General features: G+C 37.1%; 2 protein-coding genes across 2 annotated transcripts in view; both read left to right on the forward strand.

Annotated features, from left to right (window-relative positions):
* The first annotated feature begins 847 nt into the window (after window positions 1-847).
* On the forward strand, window positions 848-5,282 carry tekt3 (tektin 3). The gene is made up of 7 exons (XM_016480746.1): window positions 848-1,420; window positions 2,233-2,316; window positions 2,710-2,780; window positions 2,941-3,084; window positions 3,663-3,885; window positions 4,762-4,916; window positions 5,049-5,282. The coding sequence occupies exons 1-7, from the start codon at window positions 848-850 to the stop codon at window positions 5,263-5,265; spliced, it is 1,467 nt and encodes a 488-aa protein (XP_016336232.1). The 3' UTR covers window positions 5,266-5,282.
* Window positions 5,283-16,227: 10,945 nt separating this feature from the next.
* pmp22b (peripheral myelin protein 22b) overlaps window positions 16,228-25,918 on the forward strand; it is an 11,498-nt gene continuing 1,807 nt past the window's right edge. Inside the window, exons 1-4 of the mRNA XM_016480737.1 lie at window positions 16,228-16,365; window positions 16,988-17,082; window positions 17,321-17,414; window positions 23,169-23,309. Of these exons, the coding sequence (XP_016336223.1) occupies window positions 17,005-17,082; window positions 17,321-17,414; window positions 23,169-23,309 (313 nt within the window). The 5' untranslated portion in view covers window positions 16,228-16,365; window positions 16,988-17,004. The remainder of the gene's footprint in view (window positions 16,366-16,987; window positions 17,083-17,320; window positions 17,415-23,168; window positions 23,310-25,918) is intronic.

Raw genomic sequence — 25,918 nt, forward strand, 5'->3', positions numbered from 1 at the left:
GAAGGGCTTGTCTATCGATAATGCACAGCAGTGCCATTCGAGATCTGTCGCGCATGTGTAAAGGTGTCCACAGTTCTGCACAGGTGCGCGCTTACACCTGTCAGCGGTGCACAGACTGCGCTTCATCAGAGTGACAGAAGAGATTCAAACACACGGTGAGTTTACAACACGTATTCAAATAATCTGTTTTAGAATCTATTATATCGATTTCCAAATTTTCTTTCTCGAGGTATTTCATTTGATATTTCTTTGATGTAATTTGGCGCGTTTTGGAGAAGACAAAACGATGCAATGCAAATAATATTCTGTTCCGATATTTAATTTGCATTATACGTTTTCAGTTTATCCAAAACGACTTGCAATTAGGCTAATATTTGCATAGTAGGCTACTTAAATTGATACGCAAATTAATAGAATATTTTAAAAGAAAGAGCTTTAAGGCGTTACTTCTACCAAGTGTTATTTATTCCAATGCCTTGCGTGTATAAGTTATGATAACTTTCATTCATAACATTAACACATTTTAGCCATATAAAGCTTAACAGATTGCAATTTAAAATAGTTAAGCAATATTACTTTGATATCTATATTTCCATATTTACTTATAAACAATAAACAATGTAATGCATTAATAAATTGCTGTCTTTTACATTTTCACTTTCCTTAAAAATACAGTCTGATATTATGGCCTAATGCCAGTGTTTCCATGTCTGAAACACACACACACACACACACACACACATGCAGCCTAAGCATGTAGTTATTAACCACAAGTGACTAGTCTCTACACATTCCAAAGCAAACTCTGTTGTATTTCACATGGAAAAGGTGGCTAATTGATTGACACATGGAGCTAATTGGATCCACTCAGATGGCCACTTACACTCGGCCCAAAACAAGCCATTTCCTACCAGCCATATCCACCACAGCATCCAGTTATAGGAGCCACCAGCCAGCCTTGACCCTCAACCAGAATTCAAACATGCCCTGGGGGACTAATTCATACTTTAGAAGTGGCAGCGCTATCCCGAGTGTATCAGCCCTTCAAAGAGAAAACCTAGATTTGGTCCGGGCCAAGACCATGTTTTACCCCTCTAACAGGACAGCTCTCAGTACACGCTACATGCCAGAGGACTGGTTCAAGTCCAACCACAGTAACTACAGGGAGTCAGAGTCGTCCCAGAGCAGTGCCGAAAGGCTTCGGAGGGACACGATCCGAATGATCCAGGATAAGGACCAGATAACCCGTAGAACTCAGGACACCACCAGCAAGAACATCGGAGAAAGACTCAACGACATCAGCTTCTGGAGATCAGAGCTCAATCATGAGATAGACAACATGGTGACAGAGATATCAGCGCTGACGGATGTGAAAAGAAGACTGGAAAGAGCACTTGCTGAGACTGAAGGGCCACTGCAGGTAATATAATTTACATACAGTATATAATTTACAAATAATATAATATAATATAAATAATACACATACATAAATATAAATGTATGTCTATATAGAAGAAATGTACATAATAAATATATAATCTATATATATATATATATAATGTCACATTTCACCTCTCTAAACAGATTTAAAGGTCATTGCTTGCTTTACTGTAACAAATATTCCATCCGTGCTTGGAATGCTAGCATGGCAGAGCTCTAGCGGTTTTCTATCAGCTCCCCACCTAATTTGGGTCACAGTGATCTAGCTAAAGACCCAGTAACTAGAAAAGCCCACAGTAGAGTGTCAGGTGACCCATTGTTAGAAACCACTTGGTAACAGAACCTAGTGGGGTGTAAGATATACATACTCAATCACACTGAGCACAAAGCACACTAGATCTACAGTGACCTCAATGTGTCCCACCACTGTCTTTACAGAGTTACCCAGAGTCACAGTAAGAGACCATTTCCACAGAAACCCCACCAAAACATGCTGACTACTAGTGTGCTGGATGAGTTCCAAAGTAGAGTAGTGACACTGCTGTCACCTAACAGGAAAGACCACGAGAATGATCACAAGACGTTTCCATAGTGATGTAATTGCTTACTAGAGATTCCGTTGTCACATTTTGAGTGAGGACGTGTAATCCTGTGATGTCCTGTCATCAGTTATTATTACTTTGTCAAAGTTCTATCTGCACTGAACACTGTAAAAATCTAAATAAAATAAAATAAAATATAAATATTATTGTATTATCTACATAAATATTCTCACTCTTTTTCTCTTGCCAGGTTTCTCAGGAATGTTTGTTCCACAGGGAGAAACGGATGTCCATTGATCTGGTTCATGATGATGTAGAGAAAGATTTAATTAAGGTGAGGTCAACCTGAGCTTTCATCTAAACACATAACAACTGAAACCAAAAACAACCTCAAAAATCAGCAATATGAGTGAATCGATGTTGCGAGGGGTTTTCTTAAGCACTGTGCTTTTATTTTGATTGCATTACATTTAATACATGGCTTTCTGGAATAAATGATTCTGATTGGTCAGTTGTGGCATTCTGAGGTCAAATGTTTTATATAATGACCACAAACTGTATAAAGTAGCCTACCAATGCCCTAGGCAACTGATTTAGTAAGCTGTGTTAATTTCAAGTCTCACTTATAAATAAATAATTGAACTACTCTCAAATTCTTCCCACATAAGAAAATGTTAAGCAGTCATCATTTCTATATTTGCAAAAGTTAATTTTGCGTTTTTTGCAGGAAGTGGAAATGATTAAGTCATGTCAGGAGAGAATGAGGCGGCATTTAGACCGAGCTATTGCTCAACTAGCGTGAGTCTCGCAGAAAGCATTATTTAAAACAACTCTAAAATGACCCAAAAATACAACTTTGCCTTCATACGGCCGACTTTAAATAAAATATTTAAGGTTTGACAAATGATCAAAGCATCTCTGAAGCAGTGCATGTGATTCTATTCATTATTATCCTCAGGTCGAATCGTGCAGCACAGCACGAGTTGGAGAGAGATTTGAGTGACAAGGTCACAGCACAGAGAATTGATGATAGGTGTCACCATCTCAGGAAAACCTCTGATGGAATCAGCTACTATAGAGGGATCGATCGCATGGACCCATCGTGAGATTTAATACAAAGTTCTGTCATGAAACTCTAGATGGCGCAGTCCGATATGGTCTAACTCAGTCTGACATAATTCCGTCATCACATGGTGCAGCTGATTGGTACTTTTTGTATCAGCGGCCAATGAGCTTGCTGCTCAACATTCAAATACCTGGCTAGTGCTTGCTTTAGTAGTTGCAGCATGCTTCAGAAACCCTCCACTTTCCCCAACTCCACCTGTATAGATCTGCTATGGAGTGCTTCATGTATGCTATATGGGGGTTATTTCATATACTGTGTTATATTTGCAGCAGCAGTATTTCTTACATGCTCACAGCAGCATATTGTGGATGTACTGGAATAGCGAGTCTCGGTACATGCTCTGCCGCAGCAGCAGTAGCAGCAGTGTAGCAGATCTATTCCGCCAAGACCAAACACATTGACATTGTCATCAACATTATCATATCAAATATTCTGAGAGTTGTCACGATAGAACTTTAACTAAAAAAAATGACTTTTAGGATATGTTAGGGTCAGGATTATCAGCCTAATAATGTTATAATTTACTCTGCTTACTCTCTTTATGATCTCAACAGTATCAGTCTTCCAGACTCCTGGTCGAAGTTTACTGACGACAACATCCTGCATTCTCAGAGCGAACGTGCAGCCTCTCACAAACTTCGTGATGAGATTGAGATCCTGCTCAATGCCACTTCAAATGAGATGTGGGACCAGTTTAACTCTGTAAATGTGTCCTTTACCAACCGCATCTCTGAGATGGCAGATACCAAGAACAATCTGCAAACCCACCTGGCCAAGGTAACCACAGGATGCTGAACATCACGTCATAACTTTTAACCACTCATTCTTCACCTGATGTTTAGTAATAATAGGAGCTATCCTACTTCCTTCTTACCACTTCACTTTGACTGGACAGGACCCAAAATAAATTGCCTGCTTGTTTATGCCCTAAAGATTTAGACCGGAAGCTCTAAACACTAGAGTCTGTTGTTAAGGAGGTTAATGAAGAGCACGAAGAAGCTCTGTCAGCTGTCCATAATGTTTAAGTTCTTGACGGCTGTTATCAGAGGCATGAGCTAACCAATAAAGAACCATCATTCATGATGCTGATTGGTCAAAATGAGATTGCATCAAATCGTGTTGGTGAGGGAGTGTGTGTCTATGTAAGAGATGTCTCTGTAACTAGACACTTGATGATCCTGCATTTTTTATGACCATTGTGTATTCATATGGATGATATGGGCTGTAATGAGAACTATGAAGCCCTTTCAAATCCTTCACACACCAGTCAGTTTTATGCCATTTTGAGCATTAAGTAATCACAAATGCACAAATAATGAATAAAATATATTAAAAATAAAATAAAATGAAATTAAAATCTGCTTAATTTGTATTGTTTACTCTGAGGGGTTTGATTACTGCTCTTCCCGTTCTGTCCTGGCATGGTTGTGTGGATGGGTGGGAATTTTGCCCAGAACAAAACCATACCAGCCTAATTTCAGATTAAAGTGCTTTAGACTGTCAATTATGATATATACAGTAGAAGTAAGTGTACTTGACTGGACCTTTTTAACGTTGAGAAGGGTCTAGACGTCAGACACATAGAATAACTGACTTTGTCACTTTTTCAATCAACTCTCTTTCTCTTTTTTGCCTTCTTGCTTCCACTTTCAGACCCTTCAGGAAATCTTCCAGACCGAGATGCTGATTGAAGCTTTAAAAAAGGCAATCCGAGACAAAGAGAACCCACTTAAAGTTGTCCAGACCCGCCTGGAAGAGAGGTCTCGCAGACCCAATGTCGAACTCTGCAGAGACAATCCTCATCACAGGTAATTGCCCTATATATCTGTCAAGAAACGGTTTGGATACAATAACTGTTTTGCTTACAAAATTAGATCTAGATGCAAAAATCAGATGCAGAACCTCTGTTTTCCTTGTTTTACTCCCTCTCTCTTTCTCAGGCTGGTTACAGAGGTTAGGGAGATTGAAGACACCATTCATAAACTGAGAGAGAGACTGATGGAGGCCGAGAACACTCTCCAGACCCTGGTGAAGACCAAAGTTGCTCTGGAGCATGACCTGTCAATCAAAGCCAACTCTCTGTTCCTGGATCAGGAGAAGTGCATGGGCACGAGGAAGAGCTTTCCCAGCACTCCTCGTCTGGTCGGATACACCTAGATCTCCCAGAATCTTCTCCAAAATCTATCTATCTATCTATCTATCTATCTATCTATCTATCTATCTCAGTTTATCAGTGATCTTAAGAGCTCCAGACATCTGCTGAACTGAGATTGTAAACAGGTTTGTTTTTTGCTCAGGCGTGACATGATTCTGACAGTTTGCAGACAGTGGACAGAACACCTTGCTTTTGTTTGTTTAGTTCAGAGGTCCACTTGAGGGCTGTCACTGATAAAGTGATCTTCACTCCACACTTCCCTGAGTACACCAAACCACAGTGGAGCTGTAGTTCTCATGTTCTTCTGAAGTACAAACACACACTTCAGAAACAGATGCCACCGGCAACAAGACTCACAGTTAAGTATACACACAGCATCTGGGTTTATTGATTCAGAGGGGGAACGTGTTTGCTCCTATAAACAACACACTGGTGTTCTGCTCAAACACACACTTCAAACTCGTTACATAAATCAAAGTATGCTCTGTAGGCTGAATGCTTAACAGTACAAGATGCACTTGAGATCGTGTAGGTGCATCCCTAAGAACAATGAGTTGTGTGCATTCTGACAGCATGTTTATGCAAATATACACACATAGAGGAAATAGTTTTGCTCTTTCATATCTCAGAAGACATAATTAAGACTTATTTGGTCTCAGATTTTTCGCCTAAAATTGCATTAGGAAATATAGGAAATATACTGCAAAAATAAGCACATGAGACAATTGCTGTAATACAGAAAGAGTAGATAGAGTTTAATTCTATTGGATAAAATAATTGGATAGTATAGCTCAGATTATTTGTATCTGACTTTTGATCACAGTCTGGTAAATTTGAGAAGCATAATTGAAAAAAAAAAATTAACAGCACAAGATAAGAAAAAAATCAGCACTTTAAAAAAAATTCTGAAGGATCGTGTGACTCTTAAGACTGGAGTAATGGCTGCTGAAAATTAAGCTTTACCACCACAGAAATAAATTACACTTTTAAATATAATACACATTTTGAACAGTAGTGTAGTTGCACTTAAGTCACTCCTAAGTAACATGACAATAAAGCAACAGCTTCTCTTGAGTAACCCTGTGCAGATGCCTTGCTCAGGAACAAAGTGTTTTAGCACAGGGATTGCTCACTGTCAACTCTGAATCTCCAATTGTCTATTTTCAAATAACATTTAACACCACACCACATCAGTTCTCCTGTTCAGTGACTGAGAGACTGTTCACTTGTCATGTCTGTTGTCAAGGAAAGCAATGCACCAAGTAAATAATTGAAGTCCCTGTACTCTGTTCTTTTCAGGTTTCTTATCATGGCTTCATGCCTATCTCGAGTACACAGTGGTCCTCAGAGTCTCAGATGTTTGCTACAGTAGTCAGACAGGAGCAGTATTGATTTCAGCATGTCTGAGTATAGTACTTGAGAGCTTCATTCCAGATACCCAACCCTGACCTTTGAAATATTGCAGGAATGTGTTGCTTAAGACAAATATGACTCTGTTTGATCAGATGTTGACATAAAAAGTAGATTCTGGAGGCCTTATAATGTATGTGATTTACTGCTGGAGGGATTGGCCTATTTCTTACACATAATATTTGCATTTCAGGATTTGTAGGAACCCTTCATGCAGAGTTATGAGAAGGTCTTAAAGCCTGCTGACCAGTTTTCACTGTCATCTTGGCTTCTTCGCCATCTTATTTTCACATCTGAAGTGAGGTTCTCAAAGAAAACATACAGACAAAACATTTGAGTGGGCCCTACCAGCCCATGAGAGTCATCCAGTGGCCAGCTGTGCCTGAAATTTAAGTTTGATCCCACGGTTTTCTTTTCATTGAGTTTTACACACAGACCACCACACTTTAGACCATGATATCTGCCAACAGTACAGTGTAGTCATATTCATGTAACAGTTTGAATCTCAGTGTGGTCCAAACACAGCTGGGCACTGGCAAAATGGTGCAAATTTTCACTTTACACACAGTTTACAATCTTGAAAATCACCCAGGTCAATAAAAATACAATGGGAGTGTGTGTAACTTTTAGCCATTCAAAGACAAACTGAGGCTAAAGTTACTCTTCATGACTCTGAATCTGATTCAAATTCCACTCATCATGATTCTGATTCAGTAGTTCTTTAAAGACTTTGTAGGGACTGTTTTGTAGGTCTTTTTGACTGAATTATTAAAAATAACTGGCTCATAAGTGTCATTTGTTTGTGAATCAACATAATATAACAATGTGTCAAATTTTACAAAAGTCAGTTCTGGTCATTGAAACTGATTAGCTGAGCAGAATCGGTGATATCAATCAGTAGTGGGTCTTTTATGCGTAGGTGGTGACTAATGACTGTATTATGAGTGAGTCATTAAATCAATCACTGAAGCAATTCGTTCAAAGACGCTGATTTATTTTTGGAATGAGAGACTTATTAATGAAGCATTTAGTCATTTACTTAAAGGTCCCCTGAAATGCTTAGAAACACGCAGCGTTACTCTATGTGTTGACGTCATTTTAACTGAAACAGGAAGACAGGGTGGGACATATCAAGCAGCCCCGCCCCTTTTTAAAATAGCCAATAGCGTTCGTTTATATCACAGCTTGGGCTAGAGCCGTTCAGAGCCATTGAGCTCCGTAAAGCCGCATTTGACAGGGTATGCCAGCCACAATCTCATCCATATTGCTATAAAATATAGCATTCTGTGTAGAATTCAAATAGCTCCGATACATTTTGTGGTCTGCGCTGACTTGCGCATGTGATCCGCTCCGTGCTATCATGTCTCTGGACCGGAGCAGAGTGTGTGTGCGGTGCGGTGGTTAGCGTGACACAGCCCGAAACCAGACTTCTTTTTTTCCTCAATGGAAAGCATATTTACACTGTTTGAATCGTTCCCTGTCCCCTATATAGTGCACTACGTGTCATTCACTGTACAGAAAATACTAATTCTGTGGACAAGTGACCGATTTCAGCCGCGGCTTCAGCGTCTATTTTATAGTGTAGGGGGCGGGCGCTTCGGATTCTAGAGAGCATTTGATTGGACAGAAAGTTTGATGAGAAGCTGAATTACGATGTGACGTCAAAAAAATCGTTAAGCCGTTTTGGCGGAAGTGACGAACTGAAAGCTTTGAATGCTTATATCTTCTAAATGCTAATTTTGTCACTGTTTTGGAGCACACTGCCTTATAGATAACCTTAAGATTAACATATTGATACTAACACCCAAAAAACTTTAATTTTGATTTCATGGGGACTTTAAGCAATCTGTTCAAAAACACTGATTCATTTAGGAATGAAAGAGACTTGTGAATGAACCGTTTAACCGTTCGGTCACTCAAGCGAATCTTACAAAAAAATAAAAATTATTCATTTAGGAACAAAGGTGACTTGTGCATGATTTGTTTAAAATTCACTCAGAAAATTTGTTTAAAAACATGAATTCATTCAGGAATTAAATAAACTTATGAATGAACCATTTATTCATTCACTCGATTTGTTTATAAACATTCATTTAGGGACAAATGAGACAGATGTGTCAATCATTTCATCATTCACTCAAGCGATTTGTTCAAAAACACTGATTCTTTCAAGAACGAAACAGATTTGTGAGCTGTTGAATCATTCACTTAACTGAATCATTCAAAAACACTAATTAATTTAGGAGCGCATATTGTTTGGAGACACGTAACGGTTCTAAGGTGACTCGTTGTTTGGAACCATTTTACTTGACAAAGCAAAAAGAGATGAATTAATATTGTCTCAACTAAAACTTTTAGTTTTGACTTTGCAAACATGTTCTCAATTCTCAATCAATTAGCAATGGAGTTTTGAGTAGAAACTATTTATGACCTTGACGACAAGGAGGATGTTTCCATTCCCAATTATCACTCCTCTGACATATCTATCCTCCCTTCCCTCCATTCCAGAAAGCAAACCAGAGCCTACTCATTCTGAAACAGCCTCTACCATTGTGTATTTCACAGAACTCTTAAAATCGCTCAGCATTACATAATTAGAGTTACTGACAGAGGAGAGGTTCTCTGATTCCACGCTCTCGCTCTCTCTCTCTCTTTAGCTCTTTAGCTCTTTACATCTGTGTTAAGACTACATACCTCAATCCCAAACTTTAGTGGGGGACGTGCATGCTTTTCTGTCCTCAGCGAAACACACGATGCTCTCTCTCTCTCTTTAGCTCTTTACATCTGTGTTAAGACTACATACCTCAATCCCAAACTTTAGTGGGGGACGTGCATGCTTTTCTGTCCTCAGCGAAACACACGATTCAGTGGACACAGAAATAACTGGCCTTAGCCCTCTCCTCTTAACCTTGTCCTCAGAGAATGTACTCTGGAATCTTCACTACAGTCTTGACATATTCAGCCTTTATTTTTAACCTCCAACCATCCAGCCAACACTTTTCTCATTAGAGTCCTCTCATTAGATCTTCACATCTCTCTGTAGAGATTACACAGGGATAACAGTATCCTATTTCATATAAATGTTTTATCTTTGTTACTTTGGTATAGCTGACAAAAATTATTCAGTTTTTTGTTTTTGTTTTTTTGGCCCACATGAGCACCACAGCTCAAGTTAGACTATTAATGCTAAAAAAAGAAAGTGTTTCATTATTTTATTTTATTTTATTATAGAAAAGGAGTACCAAAATGTACCATGGCTTTTGGACAAATACCATAATTTTATTATTATTAAATGTTTTTATTAAATATTTTTATTATTATTATTATTTAAAGAAAATACAACTTTTATTCAGCAAGGATGTATTAAATTGGTCAAAAGCAACAGTAAAATATTTAAAATATTACTTTTTTATTTCAAATTAATTCTGTTCTTTTGATTCTAATCTATTCTGTTCTTCAGGTATTGATCAAAGAATCCTGAAAAAATGAAAATGGTTTCCACAAACATATGAAGCAGCACAGCTGTTTTCAACATTAATAATAATAATAATAATAATAAAATGTTTCTTGAGTACCAAATCCCCATATTAAAATTATTTCTAAAGGATAAACTGATACTAAAGACTGGAGTAATGGCTGCTGAAAATTCAGCTTTGCCATCACAGATCATATATTGAAACAGGGAATAGTTCTTTTGAATTGTAATAATATTTCTGGCTTTTTCAGCATAAGAGATGTCTTAAAAAAATAATAAATAAATAAATAAATAAAATAATAAACATCTGAACAGTAGTGTATAACTGAGGTTATTCCCTGAAAGCAGCACAAAATGGCCTGAGATAAATGAAAATAAATACACAGGCTCTTCGACATTGCCATATCTATCGTTCAAACTTGTTACCATAGTGACAGTGGCGCCAGTCTATGACATAATGCAATTTATTTCAGGTGCATCCAATAATGATAATGACCTCAGGGTTGAGTGAGCACAGGGCTGAATTAAAGGACGCATTCTGTGTCCGGAAATAGTTCACATTCTACAACAATAGAGCTGTACAGAATACAATGAAAATACAAAGAGAGAAAGAAAAGAACGTTTTTTTTTTTAACTGGTTTGCCCTTCAACTACAAAATGATATACTATAACACAAAACAGGAAATCTGAAGTAGACAAGATATGCGGGCACAACTACCCTGATCAACTGCAGTTCAACCACAAACACAACGGGTAGAAGGGAAATCCCTGTCGTTCATGATTGTGTGACCTCAAACGTCTTCATTCGAATGAAGTTGTACAGGATTATCAGATCTCTAACATTCACACAAAATATCAAAAAAGAACTAACGTCATACAGCCAGGAGCCAAAAGTCTACAGAAATGGCTGCTGCTGGAAGTCTGAAGGCTTCATCTGATTGATCGTTTAATTGGCCTAATTATCTTATCGACACAGTTTAGAAGAAAAGGAAGCTAAATTTGTGGACGCCGTCTCTCCCATCCTCTCTGTCTCCTGCTGAATCATGCTGCGGGATGATTCAAGCGTCCAGTCTCTGCTTTTATACTATCTGCTGGTGTTTATTTATGGCTTCGTCTCCAGGGAAACCACAGGAAGTGTGACACACAACATCAGAATGGGAACTAGGGGAAGTGCGATTGAGAGACCAGATCAACAAATACATGAATATAAGTCTATAAAGCTTGCATTGGGTGTGTGTGTGTGTCATATTTGCACCATCTAGGTGCTGTATGTGTGAGCTCAGTGCTCATAATGAAAACATGATGACAGGTCTGAATGAGTAGAATAGTAACCAAACATCTGTGCAGTCCTTGAAAGAGCTTTATTTACTCTCACCCCTCGAGTCATAAAAGGGGTCGGTTGTTTTTATTCCCACATACAGTTTTTTCTGTTTTTTAACTGCCTTCTTTATAAGGTTCATTATTGGCATTGATGGTTTCATGAAGAACCTTTAACATCCATGGAACCTTTCCATTCCACAAAAGGTTCTTCGTAGTGGAATAAGATGACATTTTCTGGTAGAACTTCTAAAGTCTGACTCATTCTATAACAACATTTGCTCAGGGTGTAAAGTTGATAACCCTGATGAGTTTCCTGGTATTTTATTGTGATAACAAGCCCCTCAACTGACAAATGCGTCCCTCTGAAGGCATCACAACAGATAGGCGTTCTGTGGTAACCCTGTCATTTAACAGTTTTGTTTTCCCTGCAGGTTAGGAATACACTGTGGGTGGACTTCTTACGAAATGCTTGTTTTTGGTAAAATCTATAACGGGTGTTTGGTTGAAGTCTCTAAATGGAGCAAGAGAGAAAAACACGGATTCTTGGGAAAAGAAGGGTTCTACCAGTTATTAGGATTACTGAGGAATTTGTTTTTTCATTTTTTTTTATTTTTATTGTTAAATCAAAAATATTTCTCCTAAACAAATGTCATTAAAACAAAAGGTCATTAAGGGTACTTTAATTAATGTAAAAACTCTAAAGCAAATTGGTCTTTTCCCTCCCAATTTCATGATTAAATTAAAATATAGTTATCATTTTCATTAATAAAAGTATAATTCTGATGCATTTGTGATATAAATATTATTAGAAATAGCTTTATTTAATTTTATCTGACATGGAAAGCATTCATTAATCAACAGAGTCCCCAATTTTCATCTTTGTCCCTGACCAGTTCTTAAAAAGGCAATATAAAATTTAAATTAAATTAATTATCACAAGTTTCACGCATAGGATAATGCATTCAGAACAATATCCAAACCAATACTACCCACCAAACAAACAATACTAAACAAAACAATGCCTCTAAAGACTGCTTTTTTTATAAAAGTTCATAGCAAACAGAACTGTAGAATTAGAATTTGAGTTTATTCATAAAAAGGAAAAGAAAGACAACCCTGAGACCGAACATTAACTTAATTTTATATTAAAAGGGTCATATGATGCGGTTTAAATTTTTCCTTTCTCTTTGGAGTGTTACAAGCTCTTGGTGCATAAAGAAGATCTGTAAAGTTGCAAAGACCAGAAAGGCGGGGCATAGAGGAGAAACAATAATGTACAGTATGTGGAAAATAATGTTTTTGAAACTTAAACTGCATGAACACATTTCATTACACCAAATAAACAAAATAATGTTCTATTTAGCAACTTCATATGACCCCTTTAATGTGCCATTAATTTATTGCTATTTGGCAACCAAAACAGCCAGTTAACTAAAAAAAAAAAAAAACAATATTACTTGGCAATTTTTATGTATTTTAATAGATTTTCTGATTTTCTGAAGAAAAAGTCACTGTTCTGATGTTAGAGTGATGTGGGTGGTTGCAGGACATATGCATTTGCTAGGGTATTCGGAGAGATTTTTTTTTTACTGGCAAAATTGTCTATATGGCTTAGGTCTCACACCGTAATCATTTTAAAATGTCTTGCACTCTCAGAAAAAAAAAGTTCAAAAGCTGTCACTGGGGTGGTACCTTTTCGAAAGGTACGCCTTTGTACCTAATCGTCCATTTTGGTACCTTGAAGGCACATATCAGTACCTAAAGTGTACATATTAGTACCTAAAAGGTACAAAAGTGTACTTTCTGAAAAAGGTACCACCCCAGTGACAGCTTTTGTACCTTTTTTGAGAGTGTAAAAACTCCCGTTAACCAGAGTAAAAATCATTGTAACACATGACCTCTCATGGTTTATTTTTTGCTCTATTTCCTTTGCAATGCGTGAAAGGTCTTTCTTTTTCAGCATGAGCTGTTCCAGGGCATGAAGCTTGTCTCTAAACAATAATAATAAATTTGTTCCTATCAGTGAAAAAGTCCTTGAGTTTGTATATTAGGCATATATACAGACAATCAAGCACTTATCATGTACACATGCTGTTGTTGGTCTTCTGTTTCCAGGGATTTAGAGTCAAGGAGTCAAAACCACATTACAAACCCAAACAAGTCTGATAAATCCTGGATAAATCTTTTAAAATGTGGGCACACACAAACACTTAACCCACGTACCCACCCCAAAACACACACCCCTGCACTTAGGTCTGGCCTTGTGTCTCAGTAACTCACAAATATAAATCACACACTCTTAATGGCTGTAGAGTGTAACATTAGAGCCTGGTCAGGTGGTGTCTGGGTTTCTGTGTGTGTGTGTGTGTGTGTGTGTGTGTGTGTGTGTGAATTCACCACTTTAACACTATTGGCATGGATCCCATATTTCTAATCTCTACTCAAGACTTCTGCAAACATTGGCATATATGGGACTGCCATGATACCTGGGAAAAACTAGCTACTCAAAGATCCAGTACCTGTCCCTGCATACAGTTGATAACGCTCTTCTATAAGGATATTACATAATGATGCACTTATGGCATATATCAGTGCAAATCCTATATTTTTAGTGACTGAAACTTTTCAAAGAAAATGTCCTTTATGGGTGGCTGCCAGTATAACTCAGCATTTTTAATGAATGCAGTATTGCTCACATAATGGAAGTACATCTCCAAAGTGTGTCTGCTCTAATATTGCAGATACTTGGGAAGGTCGGGCAAACAAACAGAAAGGAGGCCATTAAATGAAATAAGTGGGATGTCATTACTAATTCAATAACATTTAACCATTTCTATGCATTTAGTTTTATGTTTAACACACTGCAGTAAAGTAAAGTAAAGTAAAGTAAAGTAAAGTAAAGTAAAGTAAAGTAAAGTAAAGTAAAGTAAAGTAAAGTAAAGTAAAGTAAAGTAAAGTAAAGTAAAGTAAAGTAAAGTAAAGTAAAGTAAAGTAAAGTAAAGTAAAGTAAAGTAAAGTAAAGTAAAGTAAAATAAACTTTAACTGATGAAGAATGTTAAGAAATGCAATATATAGAAATAACAAATCTGGGGAAGTTAGGCAGTCCATATCTAATATTGTTGCGGCTTGCAGTAAATTTCAATAAATAATTTATTTATTCATTTACCGAAAGTGCATATATTTTTTTATAGATGCAGTGCCAAGGACCGCACCACAATGACCAGATTCATAAATGCCTTGAAAGTGTTGAACAGTACAGTTACAGTCACAGCTCTCCTCTCTGACTGAGCAAAGGAAAGTCAAATATAATGGAGGACACAAGGCCCAATTTACACACGTCAAGCTTGCATTCCCCATGTTATCTCTAGTTTGTGTAACTGGAACACCAGAACATTCCATAGTACCACAGGGATTATTGCTCCTTGCTTGAGTCAATGGGTGATAAGCAAGAACAACAAGCCACTGTCACACGGCTGGTTTAAAAAAAAAAAAAGTGTGGACTCTCACAGATATTCAACGATGTAGCATTTGGATCAGTTCAGTTCCCATCCTCATATTCCATGACCTGAACTTACTGGTTAATAAACCTCAAATCCATCACTTCAAATCCATGTGTTTTATCTCTTTATATTTGCTATGTAGCTATATAGGGTATATAAACCCCTCAAGGACACTAAATGTTTTCCACTGCATGTCGACTATTAAAATAGCATGTAAAGTCTAGTAAAAAAGTATGAAAACCAGCAGAGGTAGTGACAGCGTATGAATGTAATCAACGTCACAAAGAGCTTCAGACAACACAATTGACCCCTGATAAGACTGTGAAGTAGAAGCCACAGATCATGTCATCAAAAACAGACAAAGCAGTGGAAGCAACAACTATATATTATATATTAGTTACATTATTTTTTAATCCAAAATCATCAATTAATAATAAATAAATAAATAAACGATGAAGATTTAAAATTATTCACCGTTGTCCATTGCTATTCCCTGATTATCTGAACACTCTGAACTATCTCTCATATCAGGAGGAACACTCAACACTCTTTCAGCCCTCCCTCTTTTTTTATTGACTTCCCATTTGATGACTGATGAGAGGGAGAGAGGAAGGGAGGGGAATCTCTTGTAGAGGAATTCTGCAAATTCCTGGAGGCCTCCCAAAGGCCAGCTAATGGCCAGACTCATTTTCACACAGACGGTATCAGAGAGAACTGAGAGTTACCATTTAACAAGTTTGTATGGCTCATTCCCATAGCAACCACCAAAGAAAATGAACATCGCGCAATTTCCAAATGAGCCAAGAAAAAAAGCCCCTCCAACTATTTGTGCTTGTTTATTTGAACAGACACAAATGAAAACATTATATGCAGTACTGTCACTGGATATCAATATTCCTTTACTGCCTGCTCTATTGCCTTAGAAACAATCCAGAGTTCAAACTTCAAAGTCAAACTAAACAAATTAAACAAATTTTTATTTTATTTTATTTTACCATTATGATTAACCAACATGATCCAGCCACTGCTTAACACATAGCTTACAAACCTACTAGCACAATTGTATTTTTTTTCTCAACCACGCTGGTATCCATGAGAACCAAACATAGCTCTGGTTGAGTTTGTATGACTAAGTACCCTGTGGTTTTCCTGCGCTTTTACGCACAGTGTGCGCTCTGGGTCTGTCGCTGTCAGAGGGGCGCGCCTGACGTAGCCACGCAGCAAAAGGGCGTAGTACTTCCATAATGAGACTCTTTAAAGCTGCTGCTCCATACAGCATATTAATCTAGTCGCAGGGATCTGGACTTTGGAAATACGCAGTACTTTTGACAGGAGTGGCGCGGCTGCATTTCGGCGTTTTCATTCATTTTTGTGGACTTACTTTCGCTTTGCTCGCAGTAAGTTGGATTTATATTGCAGTACAAACGTACGTTGTCTGTTTATGAGTATTAAAAAGTCCGGAGCGGATCAGAGAGGAGAGTACATCTTGCCTCCAGGATAAGCGAAGCCACTTTTATGCTTTGATTCATCTATACTATGATATCTAGGCTAACTTTATAGAGAGACACTCATGTCGTTGCCTAATTATTATAGAATATGTGTTACGCTGGTTATGCTCTTGTCAACTTCGTTGTAACACGCCAAAACTGACGGTGGAAAATGGTGTACATGATGTCAACTAACTGCGTTTTGAACTGCAATTATTGGAAGATCAAGAAAGTTTTAAGAAATCAAAGACTAATTTATATTAAAAGACACGTACCATGTGGCAATCAGCTTTTAAGGTTTTTTTTTTTTGTTACAAAACGCTTGAATATTATATGATACTATATTATATTATATTCAACTCCAGTGACACAAAAATATTATTTATTAATATTTAAATAATTATTTTGTATAATTATTAATAACCTAAATCATATAGCAAAAATAATATTAAAGGGCTATATTATAACTAATAATTGGTCATTGATGTAGCCTACTTTATATATTAAAAAAGATGTTTCGGTGTTTGTACAGAACCTTAAGGAAACATCATGCTGCTCCTCTTACTGGGAATCGTCGTCTTGCATGTGGCAGCACTGGTTCTGCTCTTCGTATCAACTATAGTCAGTGTAAGTATTCTGAAGCTTAATTTATTAATAAAGATTATTAGAGATTCTCTCTCTCTCTCTCTCTCTCTCTATCTATCTATCTGTCTGTCTATCTACAGTCTCTCTGATATTAAATTGACAATTCAATCAATTTGGAGTCGTTTATAAACTCAAACCCCAATCAGGCACTAAAACCAGCTGAAGCAGAATATTTTGGATGCGTTTAAGCCATGCTAATGAGTATTCTTAAATCTAACAGGCATGGGCTGTTAACCCCAACAGCAGTTCAGACCTCTGGACGAACTGCACTACATTGAATGGAGTGTCCAGATGTGACCCTGCTGACACTGGAGGTAAGATCCTGCTACATTTTTCCATGCATGAAAAATGCATGAATGCATTGAATGCATGAATGCACATTTATCCATGCATGAAACAAAAAATAAATAAAAAAATTGGTGCAATAATATTAATTTCAAGATAGGGAAATGTCTGCCTCTCTGTAAAGGGTTAAAGAGCCACCCTCGGTATGTTACACATAGCACGTTCTTCACAGGAGGGCTCGATCCTGGCATAACTGTCAAAGCCCCTTTGCCTGTTTACCACACTTTGTGGTGGGTGTGCCAACTCTGCCTCACACCTCTGTACTGCCATCTAGGGGTGAGATTCAAGCGTGCAGTTTCAACCCACAACAGACCCCTCTTCAACATCAGCTCTGTATAAATAGTCTGGTTGCCGGCGGCCCTATAAAACTATAAATAGTCGGGCCCCTTGTTTGGGAGTGGAGAGTGCTGGGTTGCAAAGAGGTTCGAGAACATATGGGGTGGGGCAGAGGTAGAGCATTCAAAGCAGATTAGATTTAGACTGATCTGTCTGTAATGGCGTAGCATCAGATCGCCGTAGGCCGAACGCAGCATGATTTGAGTCACACCCACGAATCAAAATGCCAGCGACAGGTTTGTTAACACAAGAATGAAGGCAGTTTGAGAGAGAAACATTTATTATTGAAGTTTTTGTTAAAATACACATATGTTGTCATTTTTTAGTTATCGTGGCCATGTAACGTGTATACCAGAATATTAAAGAAATAATGAAAAATGGTGTTCTTTAATGCATAAAATATAAAAAAGTGTATTTTTAAGTAATGTACATTCTCAATCAGATCACTGTTACACTATTGGCTGTTCTTGGAGGGTGAGATGATGTCATAGTTCAGAGCGGGAAACGCCTCTCTGTGCACTTTGGTAATGAGGCAGGACCAGAATGCTTCGCTGTGTTATTTCATAGCTCTCAGTCAGTTGGCGTAGCACCTATAATGTGGCGTGTTTGTTTAGGGCGTGGTGCGGGGGTTGGCACACAGGGTTTTTCTGTCCCGCTCTCCTGCGCTCGCTCACGTGTCGCTGCTACGCTGCTGGAAAAAGGCTGCTTTTCGGTTACTACTTAAGTTGATTTTTGATGGCCATTTAGGCTGTGAAGAAAGTCTTTTCATTGGTGCATGTAATGACCAGATTGGTCTTTAATTAGATTGTTATAGATGATGTTTAACTTGCACACAAACAACAGCAGTTAAAACATGAACCTTCATGTACACTACTGTAAGAACAAATTAAATTGATAGCAACAGTAAAGACTTTTACAGTAAATTGTTACAGAAAATTTCTGTTTCAAATAAATGTTTTTTTTTCAAGCTTTGTTCAACAACAACAAAATAAATTCTGAAATGCATTAGTTTCCACCGAAATATCAAGCAATACTACAGTTTCATCATTGATAATAATAGAAATTCAAAATCAAAAAATGTTTTTAGGGCCGAATCAGCATATTGAATGATTTCTGTTGGATCATGTGATGCTGAAGACTGGAGTAATGGCTGCTAAAAATCCAGCTTTGCATCACAGGAATAAATTCTGTTTTAAAATATATTAAAATAAAACAGATATTTTAAATTATAATAATATTTCACAATATTTATGTTTGTTCAAAAACATTTAAAAAAAAAACATTAAAAAAAAATCTCACTAACCCCAAACTTCATAATTCATACATGTTTTATGTATCAGTTAACAATAAGGGTGTACATGCCAACAATAGGTAACAGATTAGTCAGCATGAACAATATGTTTTTACAGTGTGTTGTAGAAATTGTTAATGTTAAAAAATGTAATATTAAATGGTGTATATTTCTGCATTAGAAAATAACAAAAGTATATACATTTACATTAAATGTCTTATTTAAAAAAAAAACAGCTTTGATATCTAATGCACTCACAGTCTAATGCATTTCTCAATAAATGGCCATCTAACAGCAGCTTGCATTCTTTACATCTCTAATAATGCAGACCAGATGTGACCCTGGAGCACAAAACCAGTCATAAGTCGCTGGGGTATATTTGTAGCAATAGCCAATAACACATTATAAGGGTCAAAATTACAAATGTTTCTTTTATGCCAAAAATCATTAGGATATTAAGTAAAGATCATGTTCCATGAAGATATTTTGTGAATTCCCTACCATAAATATATCAAAACTTAATTTTTGATTAGTAATATGCATTGCTAAGAACTTAATTTGGCCAACTTTAAAGGAGATTTTCTCAATATTTCGATTTTTCCAGATTTTCAAATAGTTGCATCTCAGCCAAATATTTTCCTATCCTAACAAACCATACATCAATGGAAAGCTTATTTATATGATGTATAAATCTTTCAAAATTCAAAAGATTTACCCTTATGACTGGTTTTGTGGTCCAGGGTCACAAATGAAGTTGGCGTTCTGTAAAAGATGTCGGCGATGAATCAAGAGGGGAAATGTTCTCCTTCTCATTACATTGGATAAAAGGCAAACATTCCATGCTTCAGCATTAATAGTATAATGTATACTATTCAAGACAAATCAAGAGGTTTAAATCAAACCTGTGTTGGAAACAAGCAATCAAACCAAGTGCGAAGCCATCCTAAGATCACCTGAATGGTGTATTTTACACCGGGAGTGATGTGGAACAGCTGGCATTGCGAAGCTACTCAACACTGGCAGCTAAAGCATGCATGAAATCCTATTCATCATCCTGTTATAGAGAGCCATTTCATGGACCAAACTGGGGTTATGGCAGTCTACTCGCACCCCTGTGTTATGTTTCGCGGTGCATATTTATCATCTGTTAAGCCACATTCTTCACACCCAGGACCATACGTACCCCCTCTAAATGCAAACACACGGCCCCCGCTTTCCAAAACGAAACCTTCTGTCCTGAAATACAAATCCCTGCCTTAGATGCATGACTGCAGACAGAAATGCATAGGGTGTTGTCAAGCTCAAAATGACTACAGCCGCACCTTATATCAGGACACTCCAAATGTCACAACTCTGTGAGAGAAGATAAACTTAGTAACTGTGAGTAAATAGACTGTATGAGGGGATGTGCTTCTATTTTTACTTCATTGTTGAGAGAGATGTATTGTATCGTTTGTATTGTGTGGGTGCAAAACACAGATAGCAGAAGAACCTATTTATGGATGCATACTAGAATAGTCTCCTCACATGGTCTCTGATGAGATGTTCGGAGAAAAACAAATGCCATTTCCATAGTTGTTTCCATTCTGAGATTGTTACAAGCACAAACCGTTTCTGGGCTTTTCTTGTCCTTTTAGGGTTATCCATGTGTGCCTGAGCTTTACGATTTTGCTGTTAATGAGATCATTGCCTAAACTTTGGATCATTCGTATTGCCAATTCTTCCCCACAAAAGTGCAAAATAGTTGATTTGTTTATGATCTTGAGAGTCCAGATTTATTCTAGGACCTGATCAAATGTTTCTATTCTGTTAAATGTTTCTTGGAAGCAAGCAATGTAATATTGTAAACTGGCTTTAATAGAGGATCTGGTTTGTGTTGAAAGCTGGAGTAGTGGCTCTGATTTTGTTTTAATCTGTAGTAGGCCGATCTGATTTTGGGGTTTGACAGTTCTAGTGGCTATAAGGGGAGCGGCAGACACAGCTGAACATGAGAGGAAAGAGAGAGAGAGGTGGAAACCTGATTCTACAGGAATGACCCTTGGATAAGAAATAGACATGCTGGACAACCCATGCATTCCATGTATTACTGCTTGGGCATGAAAGGTAGAGACTGAGATAGAAAGAAAGCTATGACATGTTCATGCTCACGCTTCTCCCTAGACACATTTTACTGAATGATTTAGAAGAACAGCAAGATGCTTCCTTAAAGTTGAATAATGACAGAATTTGGTGAACTATCCCTTTCACATTTCACAAGTACTATTTTTTCCAGCGGATGAACGATGAAAGCATTGATTGTCAATCAGAATTTATCCTGCTTTAAAGAACTCGAGCATTTAAAGGGGCAGAGAGCATAACAGAGGTTTATTTGTGTGGCCATTAATATAGTTATTGTTATATTTATCTTTATAGTTATCGTTCTTGGTGTGAATGGGCCTGTATTCATTGTCGTCATTTCTTTATGACTTTCTTATGTGGAAACAAACAAGGAACTTATGTGGACAAATGTCTGCTTTCGTGTTCATACTCTCTTAAAACTAAAGGTTCCAAAAGAGGGTTTTCACAGTGATGCCATTGGAGAACCATTTTGGGTTCCCAAAAGAACCTTTTAGCAAACAGTTCTTAAAATAACTTGGTGTTTCTAAAAGTAAAGAGCATTTTATTAATCTAAAGAACCTTTTGTGCAATAGAAAGTTTCCATGGATTTTAAAGGTTCTTCATGGAACTATAGATGATCCTTTATTTTTAAGAATGTATAACGAAAGTCAAAGTTTTGGACCCCATTGACTTTCCTAGTATGGGCAAAAACAGTTAAAACATTGTTCATAATATGTTAATGTTCAGTAGAAGACAGAAGTCATACAGGTTTTAAACAAAAATGAGTGAGTAACTGATGACAAAATTTGCATTTTAGGTGAAGTATCCCTTTAAAACTCTATTGAGGATAACAATGGTAAAACAGAAACACTGAACAATTTGTAAATAATGCGGACATTCCAAAGTCAGAATACACGCTAAACATTAAACTAAAACATCTGCCATGACATTCCTCATCAATCCCAAACTCCCTCAAACCAGTCTCACAGCACGCTATTGACATTCAATTGATGAAAGAACATATTGTCCAAAGCGTTTGTCTTGCGAATCTGTTCACACTCAAAAGTTTTTTTTTTTGGAAAGAAATTACTTTTATTCAGCAAGAACCAATTAAATATACACAAAAAAATACTTTTTATTTCAAATAAGTGCTGTACTTTTGAGCTTTCGGTTTTTCTATTGTTTATTAAAATAGAAATGTTCTAAAAAATATTTCAAAATGGTATTGTTTTTACTATATTTTTAATTAAAAAAAGTGCAGCCTGGTGAGAGCAAGAGACCTAAGATGATTAAAATATTGTGATCAGCAATGTATGTGCAAAGCAAGTGAAATGTTTCCTATTATACAGGAAAGTCCTAATGCAAACATTTACTTTCCTGTCCACACATGCATGGAAGAGGCTGGAATGGCACTAATGGCAGGATAAAAATGACACACGGGGGGGCTTTTAAAGCCATCAAATGCAGGTAATATAGAGTTAATGGAGCTCCTTGTAAGTTGCCGTATTATGGTCCTGGTATGTCAAGAGAGGATCAATATCAGGTGCTGGTAACCTGCTAAGAGCTTTTAGGAACAGAAAAAGCATTATGTGATTGCACAATGCATTAAGAGTTCCTGGATTCTCCCGTGCTATTTATATCCATGAAACAGCCATCAAAATGTTAAATGCAACAACAAGAGTTCATTATGAAGCAATATTTGGTGTTTTGTTTTTTTGCAGACTACCTCTGTCATTATCAATAATACATAGATGTATCTAAGTGCACATCTCCAATTGCACGCCAGTGTAAAAGTACAACCGGTACGTCTGTTGTGATCGATCGAGAATAGCAGATGAGAAAAGAAATAATGACCTGCTTAATGTCCATTCGTGATCATTTAAAAATGACAGTCTCCGTCCCAAGAGCAGGTTTTTATTTCTGCAAAGCTCAAACTGCCCTAAGTGGTTTCAGGAGTAAGGAAATGCACTAATGTTTTGAAATGCTTTCTGTTTTTCAGTTTGGATCCAGGCAGTCCAAGCTCTCATGATCCTGTCAATCATCTTCAGCTTCCTGTCTCTCTTCCTGTTCTTCTGCCAGCTCTTTACTCTCCAGAAGGGCGGACGCTTCTTCCTCACTGGAGCCTTCCAGATCTTTGCTAGTGAGTATCGTGACGTCATGTGAACATCAATGGATCAGTTTGATTGTTTGCAGATGCTAATAAGATTGACATAACATGCTGAAATGCTCATGCAGTGTTAATGGACCCAAAGTGTTCGCTGTTGAAATGAAGGAGAGCGATAAACTGCATATGCATTTAAGATAGCTGGCTCAGGTGATCTGAGATTAATTACCATTTATTAATAAAATATTATCTATGGGACATCTACTGATCTCCTCTGTTCCTATGGAGGTGTATTTGCTTTCATTCGGTGACATGAAAGACCTTTGGCCTTAGTCTTGTTAGTCTAATGAGTCCTGTCAACTCTCATTAAACCACAGACAGCACAGGAGAACCCTTTAATGCGCTCACTTCCTGCCGATAATTTGGTTACGATTTCTTAAGATTAAATCATGCGGCACGCAGTTATACATAGCCAAAACGAGTAAGCGTTTCTCTTCATTTATGAAAAACAATACGTGTAAGAGATCAGATATGGAGCTTTACAGTCATTTACTGTATTGTAACTGGAGCTAATGTAAAATGATAGCTCTTATTAGAAATGTTTAATTAAATTCTCGGGTCTTTGGAATGTAATGAAGACGGAGTATTATTAGAGATCATTACTGTGCCTGGATAATGAATAGTCCTGTGGGCGCCACGAATGCTTGATCTTTCAGTACGTACTGAGGGCTTTTAGAGTTCATATCTGCGACTCGCATCAGAGAGGATGGACATTAATTGAAAGCTAAATGTCAGAGGAGAGCCGAGGGTGGAAACAGCACAAAGCCAGACAGTTACAGGTGCCCACTGAGTTGGCACCGGATACACAGCCGCTGCCACAAGATGAAATGTCAAGACTGGCACTCTGGGGGTGGTCTGTGGTCTGCCTGACATAAAAGAAAGTGCTGAAAGTGCCATGTCATATTTCCTCCCTCTCATGCATACCTTATAGTCAAGACTAGGCCAAGAACAGCATTTCTTAGGTAAATGCTACTTAGTAAATATTAGTAACAGGTAATTCTCAATTACAACACACATTATTGGATATTAAATTAATCTATCTATCATCTAACCAAATCAGCATATTAGAATGATTTCTGAAGAATCATGTGACACTGAAGACTGCAGTAATGGCTGTTGAAAATTCAGCTTTGCTATCAGGAATAAATGACATTTAAAAAAATTTAAAAATAGAAAACATTCATTTTAAATTGTAATAAGATTTCACAATATTATAGTTGTAGCTACTATTTTTTTTTAATCAAATATACGAAGCCTTGGTGAGCATAAGAAATTTCAAAAACAAAATAATCAAAAACTCTCTGTCTCCAAACTTTTAAAGTGCCCCTATTATGGGTTATGAAAGGTTCATATGTTGGTTTTGGGAGTCCCCAACAACAGGTTGACATGCATGCAACGTCAAAAAAACACTTTCATTGTCTTATAATATGCATTTATTTTTACCTTACTTGCTCAACGACTCCCAAACGATTCACGCAACGATTCATTTTTCCAAACTCCTCCTTTGCGTTACGCTAATCTGCGGTGATTGGTCCGATTGGTCAGAATCATGTGACACTGAAGACTGCAGTAATGGCTGTTGAAAATTCAGCTTTGCTATCAGGAATAAATGACATTTAAAAAAATTTAAAAATAGAAAACAGTCATTTTAAATTGTAATAAGATTTCACAATATTATAGTTGTAGCTACTATTTTTTTTTTATCAAATATACGAAGCCTTGGTGAGCATAAGAAATTTCAAAAACAAAATAATCAAAAACTCTCTGTCTCCAAACTTTTAAAGTGCCCCTATTATGGGTTATGAAAGGTTCATATGTTGGTTTTGGGAGTCCCCAACAACAGGTTGACATGCGTGCAAGGTCAAAAAACACTTTAATTGTCTTATAATATGCACTTATTTTTTACCTTACTTGACTCCCAAACGATTTGCTCAACTATTCATTTTTCCAAACCCCTACTTTGTGTGACGCTAATCTGCGGTGATTGGTCCGATTGGTCGATTTCCATTTCATCATGCCTGATAAAGCAATGTTTGTGAGCGCAGTGCTGCTTTGTGTACAGCCGTTACCGGGGAAACAGCTATTTTTACCGCTCCAAAAGCAGCACCTAGTGGCAAAGAATGAATTAGCATTTTCATTCAGACCAAGTTTTCCTGGGTCTGCGCTCGCAACAAGTGGGCGGGCAATATGCTAATGCTTCATGTTGACGTCAACATGAAACGGCTTGTGATTCGTTTTAAAAACGACTCGTTTCAATGATTCAGAGTCGACTCTTTCTTTTGAGAGACAATAACTTTATACACGGTGCACTTTCTCAGATTTAAAACTTTGCAGGATGTTTTCATTCACTTAGAGCTGTGTTAAGGTCACTGCATGAAAGGTCATTTTGAAAAATCCATAATAGGGGCACTTTAAAAGTCATATAAAACAGAAAAAATTGAAGTGTGGTGGGAATCATATAAGGATGGATAGATAGATAGATAGATAGATAGATAGATAGAATGTTAATGCGATGTTAAAGACAAAGTTTTCATGTCTGCCAAAAAAAAAATTATATCTATATATCTATATACATAGATATCTAT

The sequence above is a fragment of the Sinocyclocheilus anshuiensis genome, unplaced genomic scaffold (genome assembly GCF_001515605.1).
Source record: "Sinocyclocheilus anshuiensis isolate Anshui unplaced genomic scaffold, SAMN03320099.WGS_v1.1 scaffold1833, whole genome shotgun sequence".
NCBI classification, from domain to species: domain Eukaryota; kingdom Metazoa; phylum Chordata; class Actinopteri; order Cypriniformes; family Cyprinidae; genus Sinocyclocheilus; species Sinocyclocheilus anshuiensis.